Genomic DNA, 26306 nt, shown 5'->3' on the forward strand with positions numbered 1-26306 from the left:
GGGAGGGTCACTTGAGCCTGTGATCACACTACTGCACTCCAACCTAGGCGACAGAGAGAGACTGTGTCTCAAAAAAAATGAACAAACAAACAAACAAAAAACCCAAGAATTTCTCTTCTAGGTCTTTTTTTAAGAGCAGTTTCAGATGAGGGGGAAAAGAGAAAAGCAGCAAAAACTACTACCAAAAGGAAGAAAAAGGCCTAAAGAGGAAACACAGGAAACTGAAGATAAACTTGGCCTTGTTACAATTCTGAATTGGACGAGCCTTGACTAGAAGTAACTTAAATAAATATTTTTCCTCTAAATTAGGATATACTTCCATAAATAAATGTAGCAGACTCAAAATGACAATCTTGACCATAAACTATATAAGATCAGAGGATTCAAATTTATTTTGAAATTCCTAGCAACCTTCTCCCCAGTGAAGATACACACATACACATTTTATGTCAAAACGAATATGGTTGGGGACTCCTTCTATTAGCTTACACCCAAATCCTATAATTGCATTTCTATATTTTAAAACCTATTATCTTACCTTTCTAATGGTTGCGACACATATTGTAGAAAGATTTAATGGGTCTATAGCTTCCAATTTCATTCCTTCCTTGAACCATTCCCCACTCTGGTCTACTTCTTTTACCTAAAGAATTATATGAAAGCACATCTACTGTTACAAATGTTGTTATTTTGATAATTAAAATATTACCAATGTGAAAAGATTTACCAGGTGCCTTCTCCTACCTACCTAATATTATAACTCAAACTTCCATTAAGGTTTAGAGAGAATTCAGACAAATAGAATTTAAGAATAATTATAATAAAGAGTTGTGACACCTATGAATTTACAAGGTCTTAATTCTTTTAAGTGAACATATGTAATTGTGATTTCCGTAATTTTAGGAAAAAACCCACAACCCTCTTTCAAACCTAATTTACAAATGAGGGTTCTTATAAAAACTTCTTACCTTAGCAAATAAATGTGGTGGTGTATCAAAATGTCCATCCTGTTTCTTTGTAATATCTACAAGGAAAAGTTACACACTAATCTGTCAGCATTTGTGAGAAGACCAAAAACCACGTTCTTTGAAGGCTTCAAACTCACAAAGTATGTCATACTATAAAACATGGCAAAAAGACATGCCTTCTACATTTGGGGTGAATATTCTTTAATAGTCTTTTCTCTCTTCAGAGTACATGTGCATATATGCTTTTAAATACATTCAGCCAATTTTAATGCTCATAATTTTAATGTAATTCCCTAGTTAGAAAATTACAACTTTAGAAGCATGTTTTCATGTGCTTAGTATTAAGTCTAACCACATTTAATCTTGCTATTTTGATTAAAATTGAATGGAAAGGGAAAGGTATCTTCAGATCTTTCAAATGGGCTGAATAATAAAAGAAAGAAACAATTGTAGTTGTGACCAGAAGAAGTTCCTTCTTTTGGAGAACAAGTGGAAGGAATATAAAAAAATTTATTAGGACACTAATATGGTGTGAACCTTCACTGATTCAGGTAGAAGAAGCGCCCAAACAACTAGAATGCTATTTTTCATCTATGCAATTCTGCAGAGAAAAATAACCAACTAGTATAATCAGCCTCAATGATGCTTTTGACAGGAGTTCTTGTGATAGGTGCTTACCAGATCTTTTGAATCGATGACCTATGCTTCGAGACCAACCAATATGATGTATTAATGGGCTGTGCATATGGCACCAGAAGTCATCTGTTCTATCTTCGCTTTCTTCATACACTAGTCTTAATCTTCCTCCAATTACACTTTCCACCACTGCTACTCGTGTTCGACACAAATGCCTCTTGTCAACCACTTCTACTCTCATGCAAGGTTTGAAAGGATACTGCATACTCTCTGAAACCTTAAAAGCATACAAAAAAAACTGCTCGAAATTCATGACAAAGGTCTACAAGAAATTTTCGTATTATACTGTAAAAAATACTGAATGCACTTGAAATGTAACACAGATCATCTGGTTCACAAAATTAAACCAATTCCTTAAAAACGTTCTCTGTTACCCTTGTTTTTTAGAGCTCTTCAGTCTTTATAAGATCCTGTTTTTACCTTTTGTGAGAAATCAGGAGGCAGTGTTTTGGCACCAGTAAGTCGTTTCACTAGAAAAGCTTTCCAGTTTGTATATTTATGCTGAATAGCTAAAATAGAAGAAATAACCAGTTATACTTTGGCAAAAAAGAACTGCTTCATAAATTATTTGTTAAAAAAGTAACAAATTTCCTTGCAAAGTCAGGCTATTAACATTCTGAAAAGTAACAAATATAGAGAAAGCAAGTATATGCCTTGCCAGCAAAAAGCTGCTTAACACCAAAAAAACTATTTTAATTTCTTGCTTTTTTTTGGGGATGGAGTCTCACTCTGTTGCCCAGGCTGGAGTGCAGTGGCGTGATCTTGGCTCACTGCAACCTCCATCTCCCCGGTTCAAGCGATTCTTCTGCCTCAGCCTCCTGAGTACAGGCACGCACCACCATGCCCAGCTAGGGAGAAGTTGAGATGGGGTTTTGCCATGTTGGTCAGGCTGGTCTCAAACTCCTGACCTCAAGTGATCCGACTGCCTTGGCCTCCCAAAGTGCTGGGATTACAGGTGTGAGCGGCCATGCCCGGCCTTTAATTTCCATATTACTCTAACATTACTATGTGTAAAATAGCATTAAAGTACACATATAAAAAAATTACGGTAAGGGTAAATAAACTACTTACTTCTAGGAGGAACAAGAGGTTTTCCGCTGGCTGCACACCAACCAACTGGATGGATATCAGAACCACATATATTGCACCAGAAGTCCAGACCAGAGTCATTTTCAAATCCTTCATATCTTAAAAGGGCATTGTAACCTGAAACCCAGAAATAAATCACTACATAGTAAGAAAATAAAATTAAATAAAACAATACAGCATCTGATAGCAGTTGTCAAACTAGTGTCTATCTGCAATACAATCACCTGCAGGGTTTGTTAACAGACAGATGGCTAGGTCCCACTCCAGAGATTCTGATTTTGTAGATCTTGGGTGGAACTGAGAATATGCCTTTTTAACAAGTCCTCAGGTGATGCTGTTGCTGCTGGTCTATGAACCAAACTTTGAGAACCATCTGTTCAGTGCAAACAGTTCAACTGTTTTCAGAGCATGGCATCCTTACATGTATTTCAATTGTACCCATAATTTCTTTTTCTTTTCTTTTTTGAGATGGAGTCTTGCTCTGTTGCCTAGGCTGGAGTGCAGTGGTGCAATCTTGCCTTACTACAACCTTGGCCTCCTGGGTTCAAGCGATTCTCCTACCTCAGCCTCCTAAGTAGCTGGGATTACAGGCATATATATGTAATTATACATATAACATACATATTTATGTATAAGCATATAAACATATAAAATACATATTATATATTTATTTTATATATATATATATATATGTGTATATATATATATATATATATATGTGTATATATATATATAATTTTTTTTTATTTTATGAAGACAGGGTCTTGCTCTATCGCCCAGGCTGGAGTGCAGTGGTGTGATCTTGGCTCACTGCAACCTCTGCCTCCTGGGTTCAAGTGATTCACCTGCCTCAGCCTCTTGAGTAGCTGGAATTACAGGCGTGTGCCACCATGCCCAGCTAATTTTTGTATTTTGTAGAGATGGGGTTTCACCATGTTGGCCAGGCTAGTCTTGAACTCTCAACCTCAGGTGATCTGCCCGCCTTGGCCTCCCAAAGGGCTGGGATTACAGGCATGAGCCACTGTGCCTGGCCTTGAAATGTATTTCAAAGAAATTGCTTTATCCAGCTGCTTAGGTGGCCAATTACTCCTGGGTAATTTGAATGTGGCTACTTTAAGAATCTAAATTTTTCCGTCGTATGTATTTAGAAATAAGATTTGAATATGCCAGGTAAAAAGTTCAATAAACACAAAGAAAATTATGTAAAATGAGTTAAAAACTATGTCCTAGGCAAATAGGAAGGCTTATTCTTGGAAAGTACAAAAAATATGTAATATATCCTATTTATAATTCTATAAACTTTATGTTGATAAAAGATTACGATTTAATTTAAGGCCTTTAATGAAACAGAAAAAGGCCAATATATGTGTATTTCAGGTTAGGAGACAAGTTTAGTCAGCATTTTCATGTTTGTGAAAATTTATAGCCTTAAATGTTCAGTTTTAAAATTCAATAATTTCTCAGAACAATTTATGAGTTTGCTAATTACTGCTGAACTCTAGCTTCTGGTTAACATTAGGCTCACTTCTACAATGGCATTAAAGTGGCTTAAAAGAAGATACATGATGCAGTTAGATAAAACAGAAATGTAAAATCGGAGATGGAAGGCAGAAGTAATTTTTGGATAGTAAATGCACTGATCTTAAGAGCTATTTAAATGTAACTATCTTAAACACCCAGGGCAAAAATAATATGCTGTTGTTTTAAATTACAGTGTACAGAATAATACAAGCATTTAGTGAATGCTTATACAGCTGGGAAAATGTTTCAAGAAAAAGATGGGGAATTGACTTGGGTAGTAGTACAGTTCAGTACAGAGATGGGACACTCTTGCAAGAGTAACCCAAGGCACAGAGGTGACAAAAACATGCTGTATGAAAGGGAGAGGGAGACTGGCCTCATCACAACAGATCATTTATGCTGGAGAACTACAATACATCTGGCATGTGGTATATGGTGCAACTCATCAATAGTCATAAATGCTGGCCATCTTGATCCTTTAAGTACAAAGAGGCCATAAAAGATGCTTCAACAGAAAAATAAAATTAAAATAATTTTTAGGTAAATTAAGTCAATTAGCAGTACACAACAGAGCAGTCTACAGTGTGTTTTGAGGAGAATGCTGGAAATAAAACTAGAGAGAGTAGGAGTTAAAAATCTGTCACAGTAGTAATCGAAGATAACTTTTCTTATGAGTGGCTGCCTGCCTCTCCTCCACAATGCCCTACTACACTACTCACTGAGTACCTTGTCATATTAATGCCTGGTAGTAGTCAACATTTGGCCGATGTGAACATGCTGGAAAAAATACAAGTCTTATACTTCTGGACATCATCTTTTGTCCACATTGTCTACCATAGTAGATTCCTAACATGTTTACTTCATGAGCAGTAAAGGGCTTGGTATGGTGGAGGCAGTGGGAATAAAGAGAATGGAAGAACCCAAGATATATAAAATTATCAACACTTGTATCAATTTGGTATTAACGTTCTTACCACTTTTATTTTTTTTAAATGGAGAATGGATCTCGCTATTTTGCCCAGGTGGGTCTTGAACTCCTAGGCTCAAGCTAACCTCCCGCCTCTGCCTCCCTAAAAGCTGGGATTACAGGCATGAGTCACTGTGGCCAGCTCTTACCACTTTTTTTAGTACCTCAACTTTTGTTACTTTTCAAAGTAACATATATATTATGGCCTAAATATCTGGTCTATTGCTGGATTATTTTTATGGCTGTGATCTAAGAATTACTTTTATATTTTTAATGGTTGAAAAGAAAAAAAGGATATTTCATGATACATAACAATTATATGAAATTCAAATTTCCTGTAAATAAAGTTCTACTGGAACACAATCATGTCCATTTGTTTATGTATTGCTAAGGGTGCTTTCATGCTATAATGATAGAGACGGATAGCTGTGACAGAGATCATATGGCCTGCAAAGTTGAAAATATTTGTTTGGCTTTTCACAGAAAACAATTTGCCAACCCCTGCCCTATATCATAACATATTTTTTATTTGGCAATACTTGCAAAATTTATAAACGTGTTTTTTTTACGAAAGGTTACAAGGATCTCTGCATTTTCTACTAAATTATTATTCATGCTTTTCACCTGCTAATTTTACAATTCCAGCAATCCAGAAGACTTTGGTAGGTAGGCTGCAGTCTGTATTGGGAACTTCTACTCTCACATTTTCTGAGATATCACCCCAGCAGGTCCCCATAGGTGCCTGTCATATAAAAATCATTAAATTATTGTCTTATTAACATAAAGCCTAAAACATATCAATGAAAATTAAGCAGTACCATCAATAATAGGAGTATTAAACTAAAAATGTCATTTTAATTCCGTTTGTTTCCTAGAATTCTATCTGGAAAAAGCCAGTTTCAGGGACAAACAAGATAAAGAGAAAATTCACATATATTAGACTAGATTCATGCTGACTTCAAAATCTGATACTGTCCTAATACGAGATTTAAGCAGCGATTTTTCTATGAGTGGAATTACAAACTCGATAGCAGATTTAATAGGATTAAACTGATTTAAGAAATTTTTAATATGTACTGAGTGAATACACTTTACCCTAATTTCTAATTTTAAAAGATCTGGCCTAAGAGCAGAAAGAAAAACAATTCCAATCAGCAATGTGGTTTCCAACAACATGAATAAGAGAAATGAAAATTTTCAATTTAAATTAAATTCATAGATTAGAAATCTAGTCCACATAGATGGACATGAGGGAAAAGCACTGGATAAAGTTATTAAGAAGGTGGAGTTGAAGAGTTTTGGAGATGAGTACCATGGTAAACTATTTAAGTTATTATTTCAAAATTTCTCATGTAGAAATTACTATAAAGAGAAAACTTCCAATGTTAGAACCGGTAATCACTAGCCTCCCACAGCAAATGGTTAAGATGGGGACTCGGAAAATCAATTAAATGAGCATCATGAAGGGATTTTCCGAAATCTAACAGATGTTCCCAAAGTACTGTTTCCATTATATTTTAATCTTTAAAACTCAAGGCAATTCACAATTACTTGGAACTTATGCAATGGTAAATTAAATCAAATAAGCAAATTTAAGAATATAAATGCTGATAACACTAAACAGTTTGTGTTGCTCAGGACAATCAGTTCCTCATTAAATTTAGAACGTTGATCATAAAGAAAAGGATTATGTGAGGTTATAAAAGACTTGAGAGTATGAACAAATCAGGAAAAACCAAAATAGCCTCAAAGCTCAAAGATGAGCAAAGATATCTAGGAGTTACATGAACTAGCCAATTTGAACATTAGGCAAATGTCCTTCATGCAAGGCCCCTCCTACTTTGGTGGATGCTCACCCAACAGGAGGATTAGCCTAAAACAACATTCAACCCCTACCCTCTCAGTAGTTTCTGGAATTTCTGAAGGAGAGGAAGAGAATGTCAAATACTGAAGTTGGATAAGTCTAGAAACCAAAGACAGAATCAATTAATGGCTACTGGTTTAAGTAGTAAGTAATGAGTTTACCTCAGTAACCTGGAGAAATGGACTAGCTCAACTATTTGCGGTTCTGGAAGGGTACATATAACTATCTCCCCGACTTGTGCAAAAAATAATATATTCATTGTGACTACCTCTTCTTTAAACTGAAAGACTGGACTCTTCAGGTTCTGCTATCTTTCCCCTATATCATTCTAGACTGTAGGGCCATCCCTATTGCCAGCAGATATGATCAAAAAGGAGAAACTAGAAAGAAGACAGGTAACATAGAATAAACTAACATATATTAACACAAAGATCATGTATTCACTTCTGTGAGGATGTACCTACTCGAGTAGATAGATGCAGTTAAATGAATGCAGTGCAGCATCCATCCCTCTGTCTGGTTACCAAATCTGTGAATTGGGTTTATTTTTCACTGAGAAGAAAGAGGCGTGCTTATGCTAATGAGCTGGGGGTCAGGTTGGCACACTGGTAAGTAAGTTTGGCATACAGTACTCCTTTTTGAGCTAAATGTGTCATAGACTTTTATTTTTTTAAAGCCTTAACATTTGTTGGGAGAAAACTTTTAATATTATTTTATTAAAGAAAACAAAATGTCAATATGCTTGCTTAAAAAATAATGTTCACTTTGGTGGAGGATACTGTGTTTTGGTCCCTACAGTCTGGATTGGTATAGGAGAAAGTAGCAGAAAGTGACATTTGTTCTTGCCTGTAAGGTTGTGGTTCTGCTAGGCCCTCTTAAACCAATCCACATGGTTCATTCTAAGAAAAAAAGTGAAGAAACAAAAACATCAACAAGAAAGAGCACCACGGTCATAGCATAGTATGTGCTCAATGTGTTGAAATAATACGGTAATTTCATAGATATGTCTGCCCTTTTGTTTAAAATGAATATTCTTAAGTGTGGAAGACTAAATGACCCAGGGCTTGACAGCCATCTTCGTCCAAGTCATCTGTCTTCTCTTGCTGGCAGGAGGGATACCTCTGAAAGTCTGGATTGGCATAGCATGAACTAGCAGAACCATAATTTACAGGTAACAACAAATTTACCTTCCAGACTCAGGACGCGAGGTCCACCTCAGGCTCCTCCCAAACAAGGAAGATCTGCTCCACCACTTCCTGCTCCAGGGCCACTCGTGAGGGCTATCTGGGAGCGACTCTCCTTCCCTGCAAGGTAAGCTGTCATCAGGTCCTGCAGGACATGGCCAAATCCAAATGCTGAGGGGTCCCCAACACAAATGTATGACAACCTCCACATGACTGTAAGAAAATAATTGGGTGGGAAGTCTCATTTGCTGTACTTCAAGATCATTCCCAGATGGTCCAACAGCTCAGCTGGCTAGTATTCAGACTCTCAGGAGGTTGATGCACTGCACACACGATGCTTTATGGCAGAGATACAGATTTCCCTCTGCAGAGCTGCCAACCAAAGACAACCATACAATCTTTAATATTAATCTGTAAGTGGGCAGAGACAAGACCTGAGGTTGCATATAGGTAACCAAGAAGGAATAATTTATCCCAATGAGATGGCAAATGTACAAAAAGCCATCATCAAAATGTCTTCAGACTAACAGGCAAAGTACATCTAGCAGAGGATGATGAAATATTATTTGGAAGGGGAGAAAACATTACAGAAAATTAAGTAGAAAGAAATGAGAGTTCCTAACTACTTACAGAATTTTCTGGTAGAAAGTAGAAAAAGAAAAGAAAAACTGTTCCTGCCTTCTCCATAAAGTCCACTCACCTTTTTTTTGAGACAGAGTCTTACTCTGTCGCCCAGGCTGGAGTGAAGTGGCGCGATCTCGGCTCACTGCAACCTCCGCCTCCTGGGTCCAAGCCATTCTCTTGCCTCAGCCTCCCGAGTAGCTGGGATTACAGGCGCATGCCACCAAGCCTGGCTAATTTTTGTATTTTTAGTTTTGCCATGTTGGCCAGGCTGTTCTCTAACTTGTGACCTCAGACGATCTGCCTGCCTCAGCCTCCCAAAGTACTGGGATTACAGGCATGAGCCACTGTGCCTGTCCTCTACTCATCTTTTGATTTGATACCAGAATCTATCTTTTGGGGTGGTGGTAGCAGGCAGATGGGGAGTCCAAGGAGAGGACAAAAAGGAAAATGGGAGGCCTAGGGTGGAAGTAAGATTAAGGCTGAGATAATGCTATGTATATGTAAAAAGATAGGAAGCACTGGTTACTAATTTGAAAGGCAGCCAGGTGTGGTGGCTCACGCCTGTAATCCCAGCACTTTGGGAGGCTGAGGCAGGTGGATCACCTGAGGTCAGGAGTTCAAGAGCAGCCTGGCCAACATGGAGAAATCCTGTCTCTATTAAAAATACAAAAATTAGCTGGGTATGGTGGCACATGCCTGTAGTTCTAGCTACTTGGGAGGCTGAGGCAGGAGAATCACTTGAACCCAGGAGGCAGAGGCTGCAGTAAGCCAAGATTGTGCTACTGCACTCCAGCCTGGGCAACAGAGCAAGACTCTGTCTCAAAACAACACCACCACCACCACCACCACCACCACGCATAGAACAGTCCATAATTATTTTTAAAAAACCATATTAAACCAATATCACTAAAGAATTGGCATGGTGTGGTGGCTCACACCAAGGACTTTGGGAGGCCAAGGTGGGCAGATCACTTGAGGCCAGGAGTTCAAGACCAGCCTGACCAACAAGGTGAAACCCTGTCTCTACCCAAAATACAAAAATTAGCCGGGTGTGGTGGCACGCACCTGTAGTCCCAGCTAGTCAGGAGGCTGAGACACAAGAATTGCTTGAACCCAGGAGGCGGAGTTTGCAGTGAGCCAAGATGGTGCCATTACACTCCAGCCTGGGTGACAGAGCAAGACTACATCTCAGAAAAAAAAAAAAGAAAAAAAAAAAAAAAGGAAAAAAAAAATTAAGTTAGGCTTTCTTTAAAACAACGGAAAGACAGGGCCAGGCATGATGGCTCATGCCTGTAATCCCAGTACTTTGGGAGGCCAAGGTGGGAGGATTGCTTGTACCCAGCAGTTTGCAACAGCCTGGGCAACATGGCGAAACCCCGTCTTTACTAAAAATAGAAAAAAATTAATACAAAAAATTATCTAGGCATGGTGGTGTGTGCCTGTAGTCCCATCCCAGCTACTTGTGAGGCTGAGGTGGGAGAGTCACCTGAGCCCAAGAAGTTGAGGCTGCAGTGAGCTGTAATAGTGCTACTGGACTCTAGCCTGGGCAACAGGAGTGAGACTGTTAAAATAAAAAAAAAGACAAGACAGGTGATGTTTATTATGTTAGAGTCCACTGCTTTCCCGCAGAGAATTTATTTCATGGCAACACTCAGACTAGCTAACTGAGATGGAGCACTAAGAAGTACCAGAAACTAATTTAAGTTTTATTTCCATTAGAAGGAAAATCCTGCAATCTAGAATGCTACATTGAAGATTTTAACTTTCGTTAAAATGGAGATGAAGTATTATGATTTATTTCTAACCTTTAATAGAGTCCTGTGTGTGGGGTCACGACTAGGGAAAAAAAAAACAAAAATGACTCTACTTGAAAAAGATTTTACTAATAAGCACATAACTGAGAAATAGATAATGAGTTTTACTATAAACTATTGCTACTGTACATACACAAAAGGGCCTTTATTTTTCTTTCCTTAAAACCTAAAAGTATATGGGATACACACTGCAAAAAAACATGGTAACTTTATCCCTTCAAAAAAGCTGACATACACATAAGTCAGGCAAAAAAAGAGGATTAGAGTATGTCACGTAAGTAACAAGAGGGTATCTGTGGAGGCAGAATGAAAAAGTATGTGGCCGGGCATGGTGGCTCACACCTGTAATCCCAGCACTTTGGGAGGCCGAGGTGGACAGATCATGAGGTCAGGAGTTCGAGACCAGCCTGACCAACGTGGTGAAACCTTGTCTCTACTAAAAATACAAAAATTAGCCGAGTGTGGTTGCGTGGGCCTGTAATCCCAGCTACTCAGGAGGCTGAGGCAGGAGAATTGATTGAACCCGGGAAGCAGAGGTTGCAGTGAGTCGAGATCACACCACTGCACTCCAGCCTGACTGAAAGAGTGAGACTCCGCCTCAAAAAGAAAAGAGAAGAAAAGAAAAAGTATGATAAACTCAGCTGAAAAGTTTCTGCATCTATGTGTACAAATGACTTTTTTTTTTTTTTTTAGGTACAAACTACAACTGTATTTGAGGGAGAAAATGGGATGATTTCAACATTTCTGATCTTAGTAAAGACATCATCAATAAGACATGAGATTATTAGTTTAGGTACCAAACAGAAGAAATCTGAAGTCTGTAAATATAAAACTGAAAGAAAATGACTTTATGTACATTTATACATTTTAGCCCGTGCTACAATACCTAGGAAAAAAAAAAGTTTTACTTGATTTCACATGGCAAATAATGGGAAATAGAAGTGCTTCAAGTTAGTCTTTAAGTAATTAAGAAATAATGAAGAGTGCTTAATTAATTAATTTATTTATTTTTGAGATGGAATTTTGCTCTTATTGCCCAGGCTAGAGTGCAGTGGCGCAATCTCGGCTCACTGCAACCTCCACCTTCCGGTTTCAAGCAATTCTCCTGCCTCAGCCTCCCAAGTCTAGCTAATTTTTTTTCTATTTTTAGTAGAGACGGGGTTTCACCATGTTGATCAGGCTGGTCTTGAATTGCTGACCTTGTGATCCGCCTGCCTCGGCCTCCCAAAGTGCTGGGATTACAGGCGTGAGTCACCGTGCCTGGCCTGAAGAGCGTTTATTTTTATTTATTTTTTGAGACAGTGTCTCATTCTGTCACCTAGGCTGGAGTGCAGTGGTATGATCAGGGCTAACTGCAGCCCCGACCTCCTGGGCTCAAGCAATCCTTCCCCTTCAGCCTCCTGAGTAGCTGGGACTACAGGCATGTGCCACCATGCCCAGCTAATTTTTTTGTAGAAATGAGGTCTCACTATGTTGCTCATGCTAGTCTCAAACTCCTGGGCTCAACTGATCCTCCTGCCTTGGCCTCCCAAAATGCTGGGATTACAGGCGTGAGCCACTGCTCTTGGCTAGAGTGCTTTAAAGCCAAATGTTCTGAATATACAGACATCAACTGGAGGCTCTGCTGAGTTAAAGTTAAATTACTAATAGAAAATAATCTGTGAATTTCTTTGATCTATACATTGCACCTAACTGGCATATAATACTGTATTACTATTTTGGAGATTTTTCCACCATTAGGATAGATATGGATACTGCTCTTAGGGGCTTAATTAAAAAGCACATTAAAAAAAAAAAAAAGACTTGCATTATGAAAAATGGGTTAAAGCCCAAAGCTGAAAATTATAGTCCAGCTACTCAACAAAGTAGCAAGTATTCTTCATTTATAAGAGACGGACTAGCTGAACCAGATGATTTTAAAGATGCCTTCTAGCTTTGTGATTTAGGATTAATTAAAAGTGATATTACCCAATTTTAGTGGTTTCCAGCCTCAGGAACTGCCAACGATGGGGTGTTCAAATGTCAGGAGCCAAGGCTCTGGCAGCAACACCCCATCTCTGCCAGAACAATCAATGCAGTTTCCTCTTATCCTGTGTTCTGAGGTCTAAGATTTTTGTTAGAGAAAAGGGGAATTCTTGCCAACGTATGGCAAGTAAAGAAAAGAAAAAAAAAAAAAAAGGGCAATTATGATACTTAAATAAAAGGTCTGAAAAACTAACCCCTAGATACAATAAAAGACATATCGGCCAATCATAATACACAGATTTTTAAGTAGTATATATGTGTGTGTGTATGTGTATATATATATGTATAAACACACACATATATATACATACACACATATGTATATATGCACATCATATATATATATACACATACACATACACACACACTTTTGTAGAGACAAGGTCTTGCTATGTTGACCAGGCAGGCCTCAAACTCCTGGCCTCAAGCCATCTTCCTACCTTGGCCTCCCAAAGTGTTGGGATTACAGGTATAAACCATTGTGCCCAGCCTAAGTAGATATATTAAATGTCAACTAGGGCTTGATTTCCATTGCCGATTATAAAAAAAAAATTGTCCAATACTGTTGTAATTGAGTGACTGAGTATAAGCCACTATAAATAGTTACAGGAATTATCAAAAAAGATATAGTCCTATGATCTACTCTGTAGAAAGTTCTTTCTCAGAAGCTTACAGACAGACCATGGAAAGAAGAATTATATTCTTGAAATTCTATGATTTTAGAACTAATCACAATAATATCTAAGTGCTGGAAAACAGAAAGTATTTATCTGGGATCCTTATTCTAGAAGAAGAGGTTGGGTTAAGTTAAAGAAGCCAGGGCTCTGACAGCGTCCCCATCCCAATTCCTGACTCAATCACAACAGCTCCGCTTCCGTGTTACATGTTACATGCTGGGTGTTCTTTCATAAATTATGTTTGAAAAAGAATCCCCTAGGAGCAGGAAAGGCTCCCGACTTGTACTCAAGTAGAAGAGAAGGCAGGTGTAGAGTCTGGAACAAAGAGGCCTTCCTGACTAATGAACCAGTTTCAGAGCAAGTATCAAGTCTTAGAAGACTTTGATGATACAAGGCGGGATCTTGTACTCCTAGTAGCTCCTGACTATAGGTTTTCTAAAGACAAAGCTAGTAACTCTCCTTAGAGACCCAGAAAACTGTTTCGGAGGGGACAACCAGGAAGAGTCAACTCTAAAGGACAAAATCAAGTGCAGCAATTAAGTGTGGCCCCCTTAACAAAATGGCTTCAAATGAATATGCCAGTTAAGAGAGCAAGCTCTTTGTACAAAAACATACCAAGGAATTACTAAGACAGATTTTTCCTGTTTGATAAGAAGGCAGTAAAGAGAGGTAAATGGAACAGGAAGGCACTGGGTCCACATAATTGAGAAACAGATGCCTCACTTCTGAGTGAGAAAGCAGAGGCTCCACATTCTTATCATTAATCATGTGGTAAGGTTAGCTGCTTGATTCCCTGATAGAACATTTCAATCTCAAAAAAGGCAGAATTGAACAAAGTCAATCAAGTTCATTATTACCATAGAGATTTTCTCATAAATAACTTTAATATAGTATAACAATTCAAAGATTTGGACAGAAAACAAAATGTTATGCTTCTGGGGTTGAAATGCCATTTTTTTTAAATACCCTGACTACTTACAGAAAACAGTCTGATATGGTTTATAATATAAAAAGAGATACAAAGAGAGAGAAAGGCCATTCAGAAGGAGACAAAAGACAAATGTTCCAGGAATCTGAGATGAAAGAGTTACTGTAACTGAGAACTTAATCTAATTCTGAGCTTCAGGAAAGCAATATCCCAAGAGAAGAGAGTTAAAGATTTTCTTTTTAAAGATCTCTCTTTAAAGCTGCTATTGCTGTGTATGGAATATTTCTCACAAATGTGACACTATTATCAACATTACAGCAAAATAAATCACCTACTTTACACAGAAATAAGATTCCATTTAAGGCAAGATGTCACTGACTAAGGGCTTCATTATTGTATTTTCAAGAATGAGAATTAGCAAATTAACCTGCTTGACTTTGATCAAACTCCTTTACTGGCCATGAATCAGTGAAAATTCACTTAGATTTCTACAACAGGAACCTAAGCTCAGCTTTGTTCACATGCTGTTATCTAAAAATAAAGCCCTAATTTTTTTTTTTTTTTGAGACTCAGTGTCGCTCTATTGCCCAGGCTGGAGTGCAGTGGCGTAATCTCAGCTCACTGCAACCTCTGCCTCCTGGGTTCAAGTGATTCTCATGCCTCAGCCTCTCGAGTAGCTGGGACTACAGGTGCCCACCATCACCCCTGGCTAATTTTTGTACTTTTAGTAGAAACGGGGTTTCACCATGTTGGCCAGGCTGGTCTTGAACTCCCGACCTCAGGTGATCTGCCTGCTTCGGCCTCCCAAAGTGCTGGGATTACAGGCGTGAGCCACCGTGCCCGGCCTAGAGCCCTAAGTTAACAAAATGTTAAATGCAAACAAAAGTTCATGTATTTTCTAAATTCTCTTTTCTTCTTAAACATGTACAGCAGCAGAAAAGATCTTTAAGTATTAATTAAAGTTGTAGTCAGGTTAAACAAGTATTGGACAGAATTAATCAAATCTAAAGGAATAAAATAGTCAAAAGGAAAGAACTTGTCATCAGATAAATTTTAAACATAATTCTAAATTATTTTAAATGCTCTGTAACAATCCACTTGCTGAAAAGAAAACCTTTTAAAGGGTTTCTCATGATATATATATATAGCACATATTTCAGCTCACAATACTATGTTACTAATAGTTCCTTGTTTTTGTGACTTAACATTTGGAGACAAAAAAATTAGAAAAAAGATCCTTCCTCTTCTGAATTATCAGTTCAAATTGCAGATTTAAGTAACATACATAATGAATGGTTTCTGTTAGGTCAAATCGTATGACATTGTCAATATGCATATTTTTGATATACAATACTAGCAATTTCATTTACTTTCATTTTTTGTAGAAAAGAAGTCTTACTCTGTAGCCCAGGATGGTCTTGAACTCCTGACCTCAAGTGATCCTCCTGCCTCATTCTCCCAAGTTGCTAGGAATACAGTTGAGCCACTGTGCCCGGACAAAGCTAGCAGTTCAACTTAATATGAACATCTGATGAGGCTGGGTATGGTGGCTCATACCTGTAATCCCAGCATTTTGGGAGGCAAAGGTGGGAGGACTGCTTGATGCCAGGAGTTTGACACCAGCCTGGGCAACACAGCGAGACCATGTCTTTACAAAAAAATTTAAAAAATAAATAAATATAAAAGAAAATTAGTATTTATAAGAGAAGACTAGTACTTCTCCCTGTTTAAAATAACTTCAAACTGCAATTTCTCTATAGGAAACTTGTACTTACAAAACTTACAGAAGTTCTTGTTAACTATTATTAAGTATAATAATAAAAGAAGCATTTCAGTTACAAGACATAAAAACAAACACCTTCTAAGGATAAGATGCTTAGGTGTTATTGTACCTTCAGATTTAAACAATGACTAAGTACTTCAAAATAAGGTGAGAAATTCTGTACTTACATGTTTAAAACAGGTAACCGGAGCTGCTATAAAGCTATTGCTATTGATGTAGTTACCCCAGCTGAAACCTTCCATGGAGACTGCTAAAATGAAACAAATTTAGATGTATTATAATTCTCAAATCTTTTATTTATAAGAAGGTTATCATTGTTAAAATGTGTGAAAGGACATAAAATTAATTTATCCCATTTAAAGAACGTTTTCTTTATGTAAAGATCAAATAACTTCTCTAAATAGCATGAGCTTTGGCTTATATCATATTTGCAAACAAACAGGAGTTTCTTTATGTTTTTGAGACTGAGTCTCCCTCTGACACCTAGGCTGGAGTGCAGTGGCATGATCTTGGCTCACTGGAACTTCTGCTTCCCAGGTTCAAGTGATTCTCCTGCCTCAGCCTCCCGAGCATCTGGGACTACAGGTGCATGCCACCACACCCAGCTAATTTTTGTATTTTTAGTAGAGACGGGGTTTCACCATATTGGCCAGGCTGGTCTTGAACTCCTGACCTCGTGATCCACCTGCCTTGGCCCTGGGATTACAGGTGTGAGCCACCACGCCTGGCCAGGAGTTTCTTAACTGTTCTATACATGACACATGCTCCTGAGGAAGTGAGGTACAAGCTCTTTGGTTAAGGGGAACAAAGAGAAGTTGAGAGAAGTGTACAGAATGACAAACACTGTTGTGGCTGCTTTTGTGCTTTTATTTCCATTCAGTTCTTGCCATGTACCTCAGTGAGATACCTACCCCATATCACTTTTAATTACCTCACTTTCTATTTACTTCTATTTACTCACTTATTGTCTCTTCTATTTACTCACTTATTGCCCTTCTCACTATTTACTCTCTTATTGCTCTCCTCATTATTTACTCACTTATTGCTTCACTTTCTATTTACTTCTATTAAAAATCTTCTGGCTGGGCGCTGTGGCTCACACCTGTATTCCCAGCACTTTGGGAGGCTGAGGTGGGTGGATCATTTGAGGTCTGGAGTTCTAGACCAGCCTGGCCAACATGGTGAAACCCTATCTCTACTAAAAATACAAAAATAAGCCAAGTGTGGTGGCGTGCGCCTGTAGTCTCAGCTACTTGGGAGGCTGAGACATGAGAATTGTTCGAACCCATGAGGCAGAGGTTACAGTGAGCCGAGATCACGCCACTGGACTCTAGCCTGAGTGACAGAGCAAGACTCTGTCTCCAAAAAAAAAAAAAAAAAAAAAAAAAAAAAAAAAAAAAAAAAAAAAATCTATTGGAAATGGTCCTTTCCTTAATCTCCTCTTACTACTCTTCTTCCCTCAATCCCTTTGAAGCCTGCTGACCATCCCATTTCTTTGCCTAATATCTTCACAATTCAAAGAATCTGTACATGAAAAGTAAATAATAAACCAAATAAAAATATTAAGGAGACTGCCAAAAGCACTTGAACTTATGCATGCAACTATACTCTTCTAGAGTAATTTATTGAAATCAAAACAACTATTAGGAAGCTTAGAGCTGTAATGTGCTGACAGGACACAGAAACAGCTAGTTAAACAGAATTCAAAATTACAATGTCATTAATTAAAACTAAATGAATCAATGTCAAATATTTCACCTCTGTCAGATTCACCAATATTACCTGCTTTTGTCTTTGCTTGATTTTGCAAGGTAGCTTGATACTGAGCATATGCGGCTAGCTTAGCAACTAAAGGTTGTTTCTGAAGAACTTTTGCTTTCTTTGTTGGAGGCTTACCCTAAAACAAGAAAAGTTAAGTAAATAGGATTCTTTTTCATCCCCTCACCACCACAATTTAACTGGACTGCATACTACACATTCTGCTTAAGTAAACATTGAGGGTTTAGAAAATTATTAAAGCAGAGGAAACATACAAGAATTTTAACATGAGAATTTTTTTCTGGAGTTCTGCTACAATGTAGTTATCTAATATGGGTAGCAGAGCTGGCATAGACTACAACAGCAATATGCAAATTAATATGTTAATAAAAAATTATATCCCACAAGATGTTAAAATATAGGCTGTGGTGGATACTTGATTCCTTCTTACAGTAGATAGAACCAGTGGTTATTTACTCATGCAGGTTGCCAAGCATTGCTATTTATATGGTAAGAGAAGATAATTTAATGTTCAAAGAGCAAGTGACTGAGGTTTATACCTTTAGTGCTAACGCAAAAGATCAATGACAAAATGATCATGGGCCAAATTCACAGTGTGACAAACTGCCATCCATTTGGGTACAGACCACTGCTCAGGATCTTTAGGTACTGTCTATCTGAAATATAGAAATACATCTAAGTGATGTATTTCCTTAATTTGGAGGATTTAAATAACCCTTTCAGTGCTATGTAATGATCACAATAATAAATTAAATGAGAAGAAGACTGTGATCATCCAATAAAAATACTGCAAAAATCAGTTAAGTTAATGCCTTTAAAAAGTAGTTTACAATACAATAGTAAGAACTTAGTCAAATGGTCAAGTCTCCAGTCATTTTGTAGGCACTGATGCACATTTAAAGCAAGACGATTTTGTTTCCATACCATGAGCGTTGTCAAAAAGGTTAGTTGGATTAACCAAATACAATTGGTCAATGTATCAAACGGATTGTACTAAAAAGTACAAAGCGGGGACGATGAGAAATAAAACCAGAGATTAAATTATTTCCCCCCAAATGCTGAAAGATTCTACCTTGATGTTAACACAAAAGGAAACAAGGGGAAACAGGAAAATGTCTTCAATTTCTGTATATAAAAAAGTGTTTATACTTATTTGGAAAAAGGATATTTTAATTAACTTCTGCAAATAATAGTTTATTTGGATAGTATGCCTTATTCATTTAAAATAGTTTTTCAATTTTATAGGCTGAACAAACTTTGGGGCTCACATGTTTCCTCAAGATGTGGTATAAAACCATAACTGAGTGGGCAGAGGTGGAGTGCAGTGAATCACAGTCAAATGACAGATAAATGGCAAAAGCCATAGAAATAATGGATTTAAGTAAGAAAGTTTCTGTACCGTTACCTGAAGTCTGGCCAAAATGCTTGCCTTCTTGGAGTTTGACGAGTAACTTCTTGAACATGAAACGCTACAGAAACGCTTTGTTTTAGAGTAAAAAGCATCTCGGACGCCAACCATCCCACACATCTCACAGGTAGCTAATTAACAAAATAAAAACACTGGTGTTATGATGATATAATAAAATCAATCTTCATCTAACAGTTTAAATAATTTCTCCTGCCATCTGAAAGTTTTAATTAAAAAATTTGCCTGGAACATTTCTTCTATCTCCTATACAAATGATAAAGAAGCCTGCACAGAGAAGTCAGAGAGAACACTGGTATTGTGCCATGGTGATGGGCTCTATAAGGTCTGATAGTGGCTTGAGGTCTGAAAGGCTTTACAAAGGGTCAACAGAAACAGGGCAGATACGCTGGATTCAACCAACATTTCCTTAGTGCTTATCATGTGCCAGGCATTTTCATATACAACAAATTCCAGCTTTTGAAATGATTACACTTGAAAGATGACAAGTGCCACACAACTGAGGATTAATAACAAAGTATAACACAGGCCTTTAAAATACTGCAAAGGTTGAAACTTAAAAAGAGGTAATACTTGGAAAAATGCTAAGAGCTGTATGAGGATTCCTTCAAGTTATGTTTAGGGGACAAAAAAAAGGAATGGGTTCAAAGTTTGAGGTAGAGGCCAGGTGTAGTGACTCATGCCAGTAATCCCAGAACTTTGGGAGGCCGAGGCAGGAGAACTGGCTCAAGGCCAGGAGTATGGGACCAGCCTGGGCAAGATAGCAAGATCCAGTATCTTCAAAAAATAAAAATAAAAAAGAGCCAGGCATGGTAGCACACACCTGTAGTCCCAGCTATTCAGGAGGCTGAGGCGGGAGGACTGCTTAAGTCCAGGAGTTCAGGGTTACAGTGAGCTATGATCGCACCACTGCACTCTCGCCTGGACAACAGAAGGAGATCCTGAATCAAAAACAAAAAACAAAACAAAACAAACAAACAAAAAACAAAACAAGTTTGACGTAGGTGCTCTATTATTAATCAGTGATAGTGGGAAACAGCAGAACTCTTGGCTACTATTGCATAATAGACAATAATTTGAAAGGTAGAATTAGAACAAGGTTCACAAGAATTGAAGTTTAAAAAAGATAAACAAAAAGTAACATAGTAAATAACTGCCTTAGTGAGTTAAAGCCTCCACCCAAACAGGTAAACTGGAGAAGCCTGTAGTGTAACTGGTACGGTTGGCTCTGTGCTTCCATGGGTTCTGTATCTGTGGATTCAACCAAAAGCAGACTGAAAATATTTTGGGGAAAAAAAATTGCATCTGTACTGACCATACACAGACCGTTTTTTTCTTATTATTCTCTAAACAGTATAGTATTAACAATTATTTGCATGGCATTTACATTGTATTAGCTATAAGTAATCTAGACATGATTTAAAGTATATGGAAGGATGTGCGTAAGTTATATGTAAATACCACATCATTTTATATAAGGAATTTGAGCATTTGTGAATTTGGTATCTGAGGGAAATCTTGGAACCAATCCCCCATGGATACCAGGGGACAACTGTACTTACTTACAAATCTATGAGAAATCATGGAAAAAAGATAAAAGTGCCAGAAGATTGCAGGTGAACAAAGGGTATCTACTGGGAGAGAAAACTAAACGGTTTTCTGTTGCAAAAATTCTAGAATAGATTGTTAAAGAACGTTCTGAACACCTAGATAGAAAAGTTGTGATCCCAAGGAAACAGTGAATCTTTGCCAGAAATTATACATGTCAAACTAGAATTCCCACAAGTAGGATGCAAGTTCCATCAGGACAGGAAACTTATTCTGTGTTGTTCATCTGCTATCTCCAGTATTTAAAACAGATGCTAGCACACACAAAGCTTCAATAAACGTTATTTCCTTTTATGATAGGATTACTAGGCTGGTATGTAATAATCAAACCATGGCAAGGATATACACTAACAGGAGCTAACACATTTGATAAAATCTCATGTAGCTTTGATAACAGGACTGAGAAATTTCAGCTGGAGTAGAAGACACGGGTAGTTTTTTTGTTTTGTTTTGTTTGTTTTTTTTTGAGACACAGTCTCGCTCTGTCACCCAGGCTGGAGTGCAGTGGCACCATCTCGGCTCACTACAACCTCCGCCTTCCGGGTTCAAGCAATTCTCCTGCCTCAGCCTCCTGAGTAGCTGGGATTACAGGCACACGCCACCATGCCTGGCTAATTTTTTGTTAGAGATGGGGTTTCACCATGTTGCCCAGGCTGGTCTCGAACTCCTGAGCTTAGGCAATCTGCCCGCCTCAGCCTCCCAAAGTACTAGGATTATAGGTGTGAGCCACCACGCCCAGCGACACCCAGGTAGGTTTTAACTGGAGGATGACCAAACCCAGTGAATCCTGATAAATGAAGTTTTTTGATATGGTCTGCATGACTCTCTATCAGCCCCTGAGCTGTTCATAATTTTTTTTAGTTTTTTGAAGTCTCGCTCTGCAGCCAGGCTGGAGTGCAGGGGCGTGATCTCAGCTCACTGCAACCTCTGCCTCCCGGGTACAAGCAATTCTCCTGCCTCAGCCTCCTGAACAGCTGGGACTACAGGCACATGACACCATGCCCAGCTAATTTTTTTCAATTTTTTTTCGCAGAGACGGGGTTTCACCATGTTGGCCAGGATGGTCTCGATTTCTTGACCTCATGATCTGCCTGCCTCAGCCTCCCAAAGTGCTGGGATTACAGGCATGAGCCACCGCACCTGGCCATGCTATTCATCTTTTTAACCAAAAGACTAGAATAGGACCAACAGGGCAGAATTATCAAAACTGAAAATGATATAAAACTGGAAGATTAGATGACACAGCATTCAATATTAGATGACAGAATTAGCAATAAAAAATTTCTAAGACTGGGCAGGGTGCAGTGGCTCACACCTGTAATCCCAGCACTTTGGGAGGCTGAGGCAGGTGGATCGCTTGAGTTCAGGAGTTTGAGACCAGCCTGGGCAATATGGTGAAAATTGCCCGTCTCTGAAAAAAATACAAAAATCAGCCAGGTATGGTAGCATGTGCCTACAGTACCAGCTACTTGGGAGGGTGAGGTGAGAGGATCACCTGAGCTCGGGAGGCAGAGATTGCAGTGAGTCGAGATCTTGCTGCTGCCATTCCAGCCTGGGTAATACAGCAAGACTGTCTCAACAACAACAACAAAAAAAGCCTGGGCGTGGTGGCTCACCCCAGTAATCCCAGCACTTTGAGAGGCCGAGGCAGGCAGATTGCTTAAGGTCAGGAGTTTGAGACCGGCCTGGCCAATATGGTGAAACCCTATCTTTACTAAAAATATGAAAATACGCCAGGCATGGTGGTGCAGGCCTGTAGTCCCAGCTACTTGCGAGGCTGAGGCAGGAGAATTGCTTGAACCCAGGAGGTGGAGGCTACAGTGAGCCGAGACTGCACCACTGCACTCCAGCTTGGGCATCAGAGTGAGACTGTCTCAACAACAACAACAACAATTTCTAAGACTGAAAGTTAGTAAGAAAAAGGTTATATAGAGAGATCCAAAGTCCTACATCTTGGGTTTAAAAAGTTAACTGCAGTAAGACTGGTTTAAACTGGGTTAGTTCATGTGGTAAAGGTCAAAGGACATCAGTTATTTACAAGTTCATTATCATTTTCAAGAAAGCTAAAGCAATTTTGGTGGCATGAATGGAAACAGTGCCTTGAAAAGGGGAGATAAAGGTTGAACGATTTTCTGGCCTCACACAGGGTGACCATTTGTTTGGTTCCCACATTTCCAGGATGTGGGACTTTCAATGGTAAAACCAGGACAGTTCCAGGCAAATCAGGATGACTTGTTACCCTACTACCACATAATCTGAAGTATCCCCAGAATACAGTGACCAGGATATCAAAGAACTAAATCACTGGGATACACCATGAGAGAAATGGTTGAAGCAACTATGGCTCCTTGGTATGCCTTAGAGATAAACTAGAACGAAGGGTTCTATTGTGGAGAAAAAAGATGTCATTAGAACAAGGATTAGAATTATTCTGTGTAGCTTTAAAAAGCAAAACTTTCCAGACTCCCAGAAGCAAAGTTAAAAAGGCAAAACTAAGACCAAAAGATAAAAGTTGGAGGAAGGAAATTTTGGTTCAATAAAGACACTATTCTAGTAATTTGAGATACTAAGAAATGAAACTGCTTCCTTTTTCATTTCCTTTTTCTTTTTCAAGCCAGATTTTAGGCAGAGAGAAATTCCTTACTGAGTCAGAGAATATCCAAGCACCAGTTGTGTTAAAACAGAAATTATAAGAAATTAATATAGAGGAGGGAGCCCAACCTCAAATGTGTCTTTCAACTTTATAAGCCCATTATCCTATGCACTTATACTTTCAGTTACAGAGGCATTTCTTATCTAATTACTAAATTTATATCCACATGAAGTTTCTCACTGGCCTTTTTTTGTTGTTGTTGTTGTATTTGCTTTCCACCAGGAGGTAGGCAAAATAAAGAGTTAAACACCAACTCAGTGATCTTATCTCGAATTATAAACGTCAGCTCTTCAAACTGCCCCTTAATAATTCTAAGGAAGGGGAAATGACAGAAGAAACCAAATGAAAACACACCCTTAAACATAAAGCTGTAGAACAGGTGAAGGTTATAAATACTCACCCATGCCAGATTTACCATCTGGGTATGTGTAGACTTGCCCATTGTTTTTGATAATCGGGAGATTAGAAGGTAAAGGAGCGACTTCTTCCTCACTCTCTTCGGAGCTGGAGCTGCTGCTTGTGTCCTCACTGCAGCTATCATAACCGTCAAACATCCCGAAAGAATCTCTTCTTTTCCTTTCAGATCGTGAAGAATGTTCAGTCTTTGAAATAAGAGAAACCAGTGACACATGACACAACACTCATACACACCCCCTAAAAGACCCTAGCACAAATTCTGGTAAATGAGATTTGATAAATGAAAATGCAGCCCTGAGGAATAACCATTTTCTTTCTTTCTTTCTTTCTTTTTTAAATGCTTTGAGACAGAGTCTCGCTCTGTCACCCAGGCTGGAGTGCAGTGGCACAATCTTGGGTCACTGCAACCTCCACCTCCCGCACTCAGATGATCCTCCCACCTTGGCCTCCTGAGTAGCTGGGACTACAGGCAAGTGCCACCATCCCATAAACATTTTTGTGTTTTTTTTTGTAGAGATGGGGTTCTGCCATGTTGCCCAGGCTGGTCTTTAATTCCTCGTCTCAAGCAATCTGCCCACCCAAGCCTCCCAGAGTGCTCGGATTATGGATGTGAGCCACCTCCCTGCCTCAAGGGATGTCCTGCCTCTGCATCCCAAAGCACTGGGATGACAGGTGTGAGCCAGTGTACCTCGCCCAGATTTCTTTTTTCTTTTTAATTATGGGATGGGCGTGGTGGCTCATGCCTATATTCCTAGCACTTTTTTTTTTGAGACTCGGTCTCACTCTGTTGCCCAGGCTGGAGTGCAGTGGCACAATCTCGGCTCACTGCAACCTCTGCCTCCTGGGTTCAAGTGATTCTCCTGCCTCAGTCTCCTGAGTAGCTGTGATTACAGGTGCATGCCACCACACCCAGCTAATTTTCGTATTTTTAGTAGAGACAGGGTTTTGCCATGTTGGCCAGGCTGTTCTCAAACTCCTGAACTCAGGTGATCCGCCCACCTCGGCCTCCCAAAGTGCTGAGATTACAGGCGTGAGGCACCACACCCAGCCTAATCCTAGCACTTTGGGAGGCCGAGGTGGGATGATAGCTTGAGCCCAGGAGTTTGAGACCAGCCTGGGCAACATGGTGAGACTCCCACTCTACCAAAACAAAAAACAAACAAAAAAAAACAAAACAAAAAAACCATATAAAAATAACTGTGGGCCAGGCATGGTGGCTCACTCCTATAATCCCAGCACTTTGGGAGGCCGAGGTGGTCAGAGGAGTTTGAGGAGTTGAGGAGTTTGAGACCAGCCTGGGCAACATGACGAAACCCTGACTCTACAAAAAATACAAAAATTAGCTGAGTGTGGTGGCACGCATCTGTAGTCCCAGCTATGTGGGAGGATCACTAGAGCCTGGGAGGTGGAGGTTGCAGTGAGTTGAGATCATGCCACTGCACTCCAGCCTGTGTGACAGAGAGAGACCATGTCTCAAAAATAAAATAAAATAAAATAAAAATCGTGGTGAAATATACATAACAAACAATTTAAATTTGCCTTTCATCTCTAAAACTAAACTTCTAGACCAATTTGGAGTATCCAGAAAATATGGATGCTTTTTTTCTTTTTTTGATGACAGAGTCTCGCTCTGTCACCCAGGCTGGAGTGCAGTGGTATGATCTCAGCTCACTGCAATCTCCATCTCCCAGGCTCATGTGATTCTTGTGCCTCAGTCTCCCAAGTAGCTGGGACTACAGGTGAGTGCCAACATGCCCAGCTAACTTTTGTACTTTTAGTAGAGATGGGGTTTTGCTATGTTGGTGAGGATGGTATTGAACTCCTGGCCTCAAGTGATCGCCTGCCTTGGCTTCCCAAAGTGCTGGGATTACAGGTGTGAGGCACCGCACCCAGCCAACACACAGACGTTTTTAAAAATTGCTTTGGGCTGGGCGCGGTGACTCACGCCTGTAATCCCAGTATTTTGGGAGGCCGAGGCAGGTGGATCACAAGGTCAGGAGATCGAGACCATCCTGGCTAACACGGTGAAACCCCGTCTCTACTAAAAATATAAAAAATTAGTTGGGTGTGGTGGCAGGTGCCTGTAGTCCCAGCTACTGGGGAGGATGAGGCAGGAGAATGGCATGAACCTGGGAGGCGGAGCTTGCAGTGAGCTGAGATTGAGCCACTGCATTCCAGCCTGGGTGACAGAGCGAGACTCTGTCTCCAAAAAAAAAAAAAAAAAAAAAATTGCTTTGCTGGCTGGGCATGGTGGCTCGCATCTGTAATCCTAGTACTTTGAGA

At 39.2% G+C, this 26306-nt stretch overlaps 1 protein-coding gene across 36 annotated transcripts in view; it reads right to left on the bottom strand.

Annotated features, from left to right (window-relative positions):
* Nucleotides 1–26306, bottom strand: part of MBTD1 (mbt domain containing 1) — an 83581-nt gene that overhangs the window by 23601 nt on the left and 33674 nt on the right. For 13 of the 36 annotated variants that reach the window (XR_010153336.1, XR_010153337.1, XM_016932582.3 and 10 more), the window contains 10 exons: nt 24007–24208; nt 19319–19458; nt 17923–18037; nt 16308–16390; nt 5866–5983; nt 2736–2870; nt 2085–2173; nt 1647–1881; nt 969–1024; nt 539–643 (listed from right to left, as the gene is read on the bottom strand). Coding sequence is in view for 33 of the 36 variants with exons in the window: in XM_016932587.4 (XP_016788076.1) it covers nt 539–643; nt 969–1024; nt 1647–1881; nt 2085–2173; nt 2736–2870; nt 5866–5983; nt 16308–16390; nt 17923–18037; nt 19319–19458; nt 24007–24208 (1278 nt within the window). In the remaining 3 variants the exon portion in view is untranslated. Of the gene's footprint in view, nt 1–538; nt 644–968; nt 1025–1646; nt 1882–2084; nt 2174–2735; nt 2871–5865; nt 5984–8292; nt 8383–16307; nt 16391–17922; nt 18038–18458; nt 18572–19318; nt 19459–20168; nt 20287–24006; nt 24209–26306 lie in introns of those variants that run through there. The other 23 variants (XR_010153335.1, XM_063799861.1, XM_063799852.1 and 20 more) reach the window with 8 other exon arrangements.

The sequence above is a fragment of the Pan troglodytes genome, chromosome 19 (genome assembly GCF_028858775.2).
Source record: "Pan troglodytes isolate AG18354 chromosome 19, NHGRI_mPanTro3-v2.0_pri, whole genome shotgun sequence".
Classification (NCBI taxonomy): Eukaryota; Metazoa; Chordata; class Mammalia; order Primates; family Hominidae; genus Pan; species Pan troglodytes.